The sequence below is a fragment of the Convolutriloba macropyga genome, unplaced genomic scaffold, assembly GCF_964194025.1.
Source record: "Convolutriloba macropyga unplaced genomic scaffold, txConMacr16.3 SCAFFOLD_5801, whole genome shotgun sequence".
NCBI classification, from domain to species: Eukaryota; Metazoa; Xenacoelomorpha; order Acoela; family Convolutidae; genus Convolutriloba; species Convolutriloba macropyga.
Window position 1 is genome coordinate 1 of NW_027453556.1, and position 10,000 is coordinate 10,000.

The 10,000-nt window shown below is 38.1% G+C and overlaps 1 protein-coding gene across 1 annotated transcript; it reads right to left on the minus strand.

Moving 5' to 3' along the window:
• Nucleotides 1-2,649: 2,649 nt before the first annotated feature.
• LOC142358370 (uncharacterized) lies at nt 2,650-3,583 on the minus strand (the record flags this gene model as incomplete). The annotated part of the gene is made up of 2 exons (XM_075409777.1): nt 3,166-3,583; nt 2,650-2,798 (listed from the first exon to the last, which is right to left on the minus strand). Coding segments are annotated over exons 1-2 (567 nt in total), but the record flags the coding sequence as incomplete, so codon positions are not given.
• Nucleotides 3,584-10,000: the final 6,417 nt, after the last annotated feature.

Here is a 10,000-nt window from a genome sequence, read left to right on the forward strand (position 1 = left end):
ATATATATATAATATATATATATATATATATATATATATAATATTATATATATATTTATATATATATATATATATATATATACTTATAAATATATATATTTATATATATATATATATATATATATATATATATATATATATATATTTATAAGTATATATATATATATATATATATATAAATATATATATAATATATATATATATATATATATATATATATATTTATATGTATATATATATATATATATATATATATATATTTATAAGTATATATATATATATATATATATATATACTTATAAATATATATATATATATATATATATATATATACATATAAATATATATATATATATATATATATATATATATTATATATATATTTATATATATATATATATATATATACTTATAAATATATATATATATATATATATATATATATATATATATATATAAATACATACATATAAATATATATATATATATATATATATATATATATATATATATAAAAATCGACCACAACTGAGGCAATGATAAAAAGGCACATTCAAAAAGCAGGCAAAAAACTGACAAAATGTAGTTTTCGGTAGTCCAAAATGATTTTGGTAGTCCCAATATTCTCGCTATCTGTAATACTGTTTTCGTGGAAGAGCAACCTACTTATGAGTTTGATTTTGTACACTTCTTATCTTTTAAAAATGTGTTAACCCTAGATGAGAATTCTGCGTTATTTAAACACAAAAAGTCACTGGTATCCTCTTTTTTTTCTAGCCAAAAAACGACAGTTTTCTTACGTTTTTTTTGTCGTCGACATCATTGCTTTGATAGTTATTTAAGCTAAGAAAGATTCGGCATTGTCGTGCATAAACGTAAGACTTATTCGATATCATCGTTTCAAACGTAAGAGAGAAACGTTATCGTCTTTTTTCAAACATCAGAAATATTCGGAATCGTCGTTTCTTCAAACAAGAGAAAGATTCAGTATCAGTTTGTTTAAACGCAAGAGATATTCAGTATCGTCGTGTTTAAAAGTAAGAGAGGTTCGGTATCTGTAGTCTAAATTGGGTCTGAAGATTAGCTGTAGTCTAAAATTGGGTCTGAAGCTCAATGATAGTAAAAGCAAGATATTGTCCGAAAATATCTCAAGTTGACTCAAACAGCTAGCTTTTAGGATTTTCCTCTATTATCTGGCGGCGTATCCGATTTCCTTTCTCTTTCTGGCTGGGGACCGGATACGGCGGAGTTACAAACATGCAACTACAGGAGAAGTCAACCCGACCAAAACCAAGCTAACAGAGCAAAACAAAAAAAACAATTCAAAACAAAACAAAACAATATACAGCAAAATATAACATAATATGGCTATGGTACAGTCGGAAAATTCTATGAAGGTGGTGGCGGTGGCGGTGGTGGTTTAATCATAGATTTTTTTGGGTTGAATTTTGTGGTTAAATTCTACGGAGTAATCCGAAAGTGGTGAACATTGCTCATTGTCCAACCAAACTCCAGGACAAGTTTTATTATCCCGCCAAATTTCAGGACACGTTAAATTGAATAACCAAATTTGAGGATCGTTGTTTTCGTTCCCGGCAAAAACGACGGCATCACTTAAAGTCCAGACAAATTCTTTTTATACTAATCATCTATCCAGGACAGTCTCTACATTCCTCATACTGATAGAAAACGGTGTTTTAATACTTCCAAGTCCAGACTGGGGCAAAAAAGACGATACCGATGGTTTTTTTCCGTTTAAAGAAACTACGATACCGAACTATCTTGCATGCAAAAAGCAACGACACCAATGCATTCTTAAGTATAAAGGACGTGTAACGGCTGCTCGCGCACAATTGACACGGAAAATTTTACACCGCCCATTTCGTTTTAGCAGTTCAAAATCTGTCTGGATAATTTGGTTTTGCAGTTCGCTTTTGTAACTGTATATCCGCTATGCTCTTACCGCTGCATTACAAGTTCAGATCGTAACTATTCGCTAATCTCATTTTTTTCAACTATCAATTTGAACTGGATTGCTTCAGATCAAACAGTACGGGATCTTTTTATGTATACCAGTTCAATCCGATAGAAAAAACAAATCGAAGACAAAGATATATGTCTAAGACCTGTTTGTGCAAAAATATTTAAATTTAAACTTAACTTGGCTTTTGCTGTTTGTACTCACAAGTTGAGAATAACAGAAGTTGGGGTTGTAACAGATGAATTTCAGCTCCAATAATTCGTTGATACAAAACACAGTAACAGAATTTACTGCTCAAGAATAAAATTTTGAATACAAGACACAGTAACAATTTACTGCTAAGGAATATTTCTAGTTCAAGACACAGTAAGATGTTATTTACTGCTCAAGACAACCTGTTTTGCAATATTTTTCTGAGTTATACTTTCAGCCGTTTTCTGCGGCTGCTACGTTGAGTTCTGTGTGTTGCTTTTTTGTTATTTCCCCCTTTTTCTCTTTTTTATCACGTGACAAACTGTAGCTAGAACTAGAACTATAATTATTAAATGACTGGGACAACAGAAGTTGTTTTGTTTCTATTTTTCCGCCTACGCAAGCTTAGCGAGCTCAGCTCCAACATCGCCGGCCCTGTTTTCCTTCGTGAAAACATCTTCGTCCATTGATAGTACTGAAGCGAGCTTCACCACAGGCCCCTTGTAGACTCCGTCTTTTGTTTGAATCGTTGCTGATGGAATTGTTGGGTCAGGACCCTCCATAGTTTCTGTTACTCGACCAAGTTTGTAACATCCTCGTTTGTCACTGTCTTCGACCAAACAACCTAGATCACCCTTGTTCAGAATTCTGTTTGATTAACAATTCCATTTTTGTCGATTGTTCAATGTTGCCTGATACTCTTTTCTGAATCTGTCCCAGCTGAGATCGGAGTACGCTTGTGTTTGTCGGAAGAGCTTTCTATGATTAACAACCTCTTCTGCGCATGGTAGGTATGGTAAACCAACATTTTTGTTGCCAAGCACGGAGCGCTTTGGAGTAATAAATTCCGAATCATTTAAATCCGAATTGACTGGTGTCAAGGGTCTTGCTTTCATCGTCTGCTCAACAAGACACATTGTTGTTGAAAAAACATCTCCCGTAATTGATCGGTTCCACAACACTGCGTAAATTGCTTTCTTGCAACTTCTGACCAGTTTTTTTCCACACTCCTCCAACGTGAGGTGTGGCAGGCGGGTTCAACTTCCATCTGATTCCTTGTTGAACTAAATGTCCTTCAATTCTTTCTTTGTTCCATGCTGCGACATACCCTTTGAACTCCCGGTCTGCTCCAATGAAGTTTGTCCCGTTGTCACTGACCATTTTTACGGGTTTACCTCTTCGGGCTATGAACCGCATAATTAAATTTAGACAACTCTCAGTGTCCAACTTTGGAACTATCGCTATATGTACGGCTCGTACTGTTAGACATGTGAACAAACAACACCATCGTTTTTCATTTCTGCGCCCAATTTTAACTGTAAATGGGCTAAAGTATTCTACTCCATCATTTGCGAAAGCGGTTGAAGCATCAGGCCTTTCTGTCGGTAGCTCGGCCATCACTGGAGTCATTGTTTGTGCTCTGCTTCTTCGTCAGGTGATGCATTTGTTCTTTATTGAGCGCAAGGCATTCCTTACGCCAATAATCCAGAATCGTTGCTGAATTATGTTTTTGAGATGCTCAGTCCCTTCATGGGAATTGTTCTTGTGCTCGTTACGCAAAAATAATTCCACAACATGGTGTTTCCAATGTAACAATATTGGATGCTTTGCGTTGAAGTCCAATTGACTTTTGCTTCTTCTGCCTTTGGTGCGAATAAGTCTCCTTTGGTCAATGAAAGTTGGTCAACTGTAAAATTTTTCTACCTTTTGGGATTTCCTTTTCAGCTTCTAGAGATTTCATCTCTTCAGCGAATTGTTCTTGCTGCAATAATCTGAAGATAGTAGCCTTGGCATCTTCATTCTCTTCAATGCCAATCATCTTTGTTGCTGGTTTTTTTTCCTCAATTCTGGTTGTACGTATGCCATTGTATTTAGAAGTCTATTGAAATTGCTGAAGCGTCCCCACTGAACAATTGGTTTCTTTTCTTCGGCCTGCGTTTTGAAGGTTGACGTGGGTTTGTTCTCTTCATCTGCAGCAAAAACGAGGTTGACTTGCTCAGGCCACTCGCTTTCTCTTTGTTTCAACCAGGCCGGCCCAGTAAGCCACTCGCTTCTCTTGAGTTCAGCAACATTAATGGCTCTGCTGCCAATGTCTACTGGGTTGTTAATTCCGCTCACATGTTTCTACTGTGAAACATCAGTTGTATCTAGTATCTCAGCCACACGGTTGGCCACAAACACTTGTTGTTTGCGGTGACAGCTGTGTATCCATTACAGTACTGTAGTTGAGTCCGATCAGAAACTGTAATTGTGTATCTTCATCTCGTGTTCTTTGACAATTTGTTCTTTCAATCTCACTGCCATCACCGCTGCTTGAAATTCCAAGCGTGGTATTTAAAGATGTCTCATCGACTCTGCATTTTCTAATTACAAATGCTAAGCCGGATGAATATTCCTTTGGTTGCGAACGCAGATAGGCCACTGCACACATCGTGTCCTCAGATGCGTCAGCAAACACATGATGTTCATTTTTGTTCTCCAATGTATTGAAGTATCTTCTGTCAATGCTTGTTTCGGCTACAACAGGAAAGCTGTTCCTTCCATTTTAGGAATTCTGCTTCTTCGCCGGGCTTGACTTTTTTGTCCCAATGTTGCCCATTCTTCGTCCAGATGGTCGTCAGCAGTCGTATTATGCGAACACTGAATGGAGCTAACATTCCGATTGGGTCAAATACTGAAGACACCAGAGACAAGATCTTCCTTTGTGTTATAGGAGCCTCGACTTCTTTGTTGGTACCTCTGCAGACCTGAAGACTATCGTCAGTAACATTTCATTGCAGTCCAAGTACAGATGATCCCTGTGCTTTAGGTTCAACATCAACTTGCTTGGTATTGCTGATTGATTTTAAGCCTTCAGGTATCGATGCGTTCACTTCATCATTGTTGCTAATCCATTTCTTCAACTCAAATCCATGTTTCGAGAGAAGTGCTTGTAGCTGATTGAACACCTCGATACCTTCTTTGGCTGTTTCTACTGATTTGATTACATCGTCCATGTAGAAGTTGTTGTGGATTGCTTTTGCCGCTATAGGGAATTCATCCTCATTGTCAATGCCGACTCGTTTGAGAGCGCACGTTGGTGAACTCTTTGCTCCAAAAACGTGGCGCTGGTATTCGTTTATTTGCACCGGCTCATTATAATTTGGTCTCCATAAAAATCTCAGGGCGCTCCTGTTTTGTTCAGGAACCTGCTATTGCAGAGACATTAATTCAATATCAGCTGTCAGGGCTATTGGTCCTTCGCGAAATCTGAAAGTTTTTCCAACTAACCCATGTAGTAAATCGGGTCCAGCTAGTAGCTTATCGTTCAGGCATACTTCTTTGTACTTTGATGCAGCGTTGCAAACACGGCGGATTTTAATGGGTTTGTTCGAGTTTAGGACTGGATGGGGTGGCAAATACAATTCTTTCCCAAAAGTGCCCTTGATTTCTGATTCGTTCAATATTTTCACAAATCACTTCTAAAGATCTGCATCTTTTGACTGCTGATACAAATTTTAAGATTTGGGTCCCTTTGGAACCTTCGCTCCAAGGAGTGAAGCTGACCCAAGGCTGAGCCGTAGTTGTTTGTTAGGTTCGGCTCTGGTTCTCTCCACAGCATTCCCACTTCATACCGCTCGCCTGTAATCTTTGTCGAATTTTCAAGCATCTTTTGTGCTTGCAGTACCTTCCTGGACTGACTGACGACGTTTATTTTGGAAGCATAGGTTTCGCTGTCCCATCATGAGTGAATATTTCTGCCATTTTCACATCTTCTGTGCTGGCGAAATGACAAACATTTTGTCTCCTGTTACCTTTCATGGGTCCACTAACTACCCATCTTAATTCTGTTAGGACAGCGAAAGGTTCACTTTGTGTTCCAATCTTGTAGTCTAATGCTCTTTGGAGGTTCTACGCATCTTGACCTAAAATTATGCCAACTTCCATCAAATAAAAGCTTCTGTTGGGAAGTACACTCAAATGGTTCAACATTTGTTTCAATTTGCGGTAGTCATAGTTTGTGTCTCCCATTGAAATTGACGGGGTGTACAAACGCCTCAAGCGAATGCACCTTTGAAAGCAATCTCTTTGTTTTAAGAGGAACCTTTTCCGTGTTCAGATCTCTGGTTCCATGTATGCCAGCTATGTTGAGCGTTACATCGGATCCTGCAGCTTGCAACTTCTCCTGAACGCTTTGATCGATGAATGATAATGTTGATCCACTATCAAGGAAAGCATAAGTATTAAGTCGGTTGCGACCGCTGTGTATTGATACAGGAACTATCTGAAGAAAGCTGGTAACTTTGTTACTTTGATTTATTGTTGCTGCGCTTACGTTGACTGCGAGATTGCCCTCATCCATTTGGTTTTCTGAGTGTAGCAGTCGATTGTGCCTTTTGGTACATCCGTTTATGCCGCACGCTTTGAATTTGCAATCTTTGATTGCATGTACTTCTCCCAGACATCCATAACATAAGCGTTCTTTCCTCATTGCCACGTATCGATCATTCACACTCATGTTTTTGAGTGACGGACAGTTCCAGATTTTATGAGTGCCATCGGCTAAGGGACAGTGATCGCTTTGCGTTTGCTTGGTTTCTTGCATGTTTGAATTTGCACTGAACTTCGATATCTTCGAGAATTGTTTTTTTTATTTGTGTTGCGTCGGTCTTCTTCTTTGCGTTCCCCTTTAAACGCTGAAAACCCTTCATGCACGAATGCCATTTGTGATAGCCATTTTTCAAACATAATTAGATCAGGCCAGTCCTCGTCTTTGTCATCGACGTAGATCAACCATTTTTCTTTAAGAACTTGTGGTAGCTTATCAACGGCCATGTACAATGTCGAACTTGATTGCAAATCAACAATATGTTTGTACTCTTTGAGCACGTTCACGAAGTTAGATACAATAACAGAAAAATTAATCAGGCCAGATGAATCATGAGGTTTTACTTGATTAGCTTTTCGTACGCTCTCAAGCTGCGCATCTATAATTACATGCGGTCTTCTAAATTTTCTTCCTGAAATGTTCCAGGCAGCTCTATAAAACTGTCCAGAATAGCCCCTTCCCGAGATTGCAGATTTCGCTTTGTCAAATGGCTCATTTTCTCTGATTCGGGAATCATGCGTTTATCTACTGTTGCTATGAACATGCTAGACCACTCAGGCCCCTCCAGCGGGTTTCCGTCAAAATTGTTCAACCTCAATTTAGGTAAAGTACTGCTTGAATGTTCAGTGTTGTAGTGACTTCCTGCTATCGTCGATATATCCCGCTCTTCAACACTTGCTGAGCGTTTGCGAGAGTTTGAGTACCATGGGTAATGCCTATGTTCGTTTCGTTCAGGGCTGACGTCAAAGCGAGCTCCTGTTCGAATCGGTGCTCGCGTGTCGTTCATCGAATTCGCCCACTCCGAAACATCTTTCCCTTTTGGGGTCCAATTGAAAGGTGACTTGTCACGCGCCTTAGTCGATTGAGAACGTAAGTCATCTTTCTCCAACGCAGTTTTTTGCAATTGGCTCTCTAGGTCTCGCTCCTTGTCCCAAAGCTGATGTTGCATCTCTAGTTCTTTCATTTGCATTTCCAGCTCCAAATTTTTTCGATCAAATTGTAATCGTTCGATTTGCAACTTTGTTTCGAATTCAGTTTCACATTCCTTCATTCGTTATTCAACACGACGTTTCACTGAAGATGTTTCCGAAACGTTTTCTGTATCCTGGTTGAATGTCTGCACTATTCGTGTAACCGTATTCATCGTTGCATAGCTTGTGTTATCATTGTTTGGGTTCAACTCTGGAATTCCAACGTTTTGTTCTATCTGATGCAAATTATTCGCAGGCTGTTGCTCTTCATTGGCATGAAGAGTTGACTGGCTTTGCTGGCTTGACATGTTTGTCTTTCCGTGGATATACGGTAACCACTCTGCGTTCAAATATTGAAAGTATTTTTCTGTTTCGACTTTACGTCTTAGAGAAATATCTGGGTCTCGGAGAGTTTCAGCTTTCTTATTCACGAGTTTTTGAACGCTGTCGTCCAATTGCAGGATCTGCTGATAAAGAGTCTTGAGCTTGCTTGTTCAATCTCGATTCTTAATGAGCTCAAAACCTTCTTTCTGTTTCTCTAACCAGTTGTTTCTCAAGTTGCTGATCTGTCTATCCAAAACGCTTTGACTATGTAACGGAGTCACTTCTTGTGTACTTTGGGACTGCAGCTTGAATATCTACAACTCCTCTGTTTGTTTGCTTTAATTCAGTTTTGCTTTTCAACGTTACTATTTGCTTTGCTTAATTGGCTTTGCGTTGTTGAATTGCTCGTTGGGTTTTGTTCTCGTTCGTCGATGACTTCGTCACTTCGACTGTTGGGTTGGACACCATTTTATTCCACTGTCCGGGTCGGCGGACCAAATGTAAAGGCTGCTCTCTCACAATTGACAAGGAAAGCTTTACACCGCCCAGTTCGTTTTAGCGGTTTAAAATCTGTCCGGATATTTTGGTTTTGCAGTTCGCTTTTGTAACTGTATATCCGCTATGCTCTTACCGTTGCATTACAAGTTCAGTTCGTAACTATTCGCTAATCTTAGTTTTTTCAACTATCAATTTGAACTGGATTGCTTCAGATCAAACAATACGGGATCTTTTTATGTATACCAGTTCAATCCGATAGAAAAAACAAATCTAAGACAAAGATATATATCTAAGACCTGTTTGTGCAAAAATATTTAAATTTAAACTTAATTTGATTTTTGCTGTTTGTACTCACAAGTTGAGAATACCAGAAGTTGGGGTTGTAACAGTTGAATTTCAACTCTAATAATTCGTTGATACAAAACACAGTAACAGAATTTACTGCTCAAGAATAATATTTTGAATACAAGTCACAGTAACAATTTACTGCTCAGGAATATTTCTAGTTCAAGACACAGTAACACGTTATTTACTGCTCAAGACAACTTGTTTTGCAATATTTTGCTGAGTTATACTTTCAGCCGTTTTCTGCGGCTGCTACGTTGAGTTCTGTGTGTTGCTTTTTTGTTATTTCCCCCTTTTTCTCTTTTTTATTACGTGAGAAACTGTAATTAGAACTAGAACTATAACTATAACTATTAAATGACTAGGACAACAGAAACTTTTTGTTTCTATTTTCCCGCCTACGCAAGCTTAGCGATCTCAACTCCAACAGGACGACTACACCGAACATACCTTGCGTTTATAAAACGACTATACTGAATCTCCTTGGGACGAAAAAACAACTATACCGAAATTTCTTAAGTTTATAAACGTCGATACAGAATCTTTCTTACATTCGAAACCAAATTTATCGATTAAACAGATTATAACGAAGATTTCTTACGCTGAAAACCAAACATACCGGACATTTTTTGCGTCGTTTTTGTTTGATCTTTTCTACGAGGAAAAACATCGGCGGTATTCACTCTTATATCAAAGAGGCCTCATTTACTTTGAAAGTGTTTGATTGCCACGATTCTGACCCCCACCGTGCAATAGGTTAAACTCAGCACTTTTTAGCTCCAGAACTTTGACAACTTTGACAAATTTGAAAGTGATTTTGTGGATAGGAAGAGGGATGTTGCCTATTCTCACATAGAAGCTGTTTTACGCTCTCTCAAGATGAGTTATGGCTTTTTCAACTGCATTCTTCTCATTGTTCTTGTGAAACCGTTCCAGGAACCAATTCTGTCCATCAAACTCTGGTGTCTGAATCAACTGGGTAGAAGATGAAGACCAAAGAATCTGTAGTTGCTGAGGCGAGCTGTTGGTACCATTCTTGAAAGAATATTTAGTTTGTGCAGGCAGTTAAATTATTTCGGATCTCCCCCCTTGTATTATCAC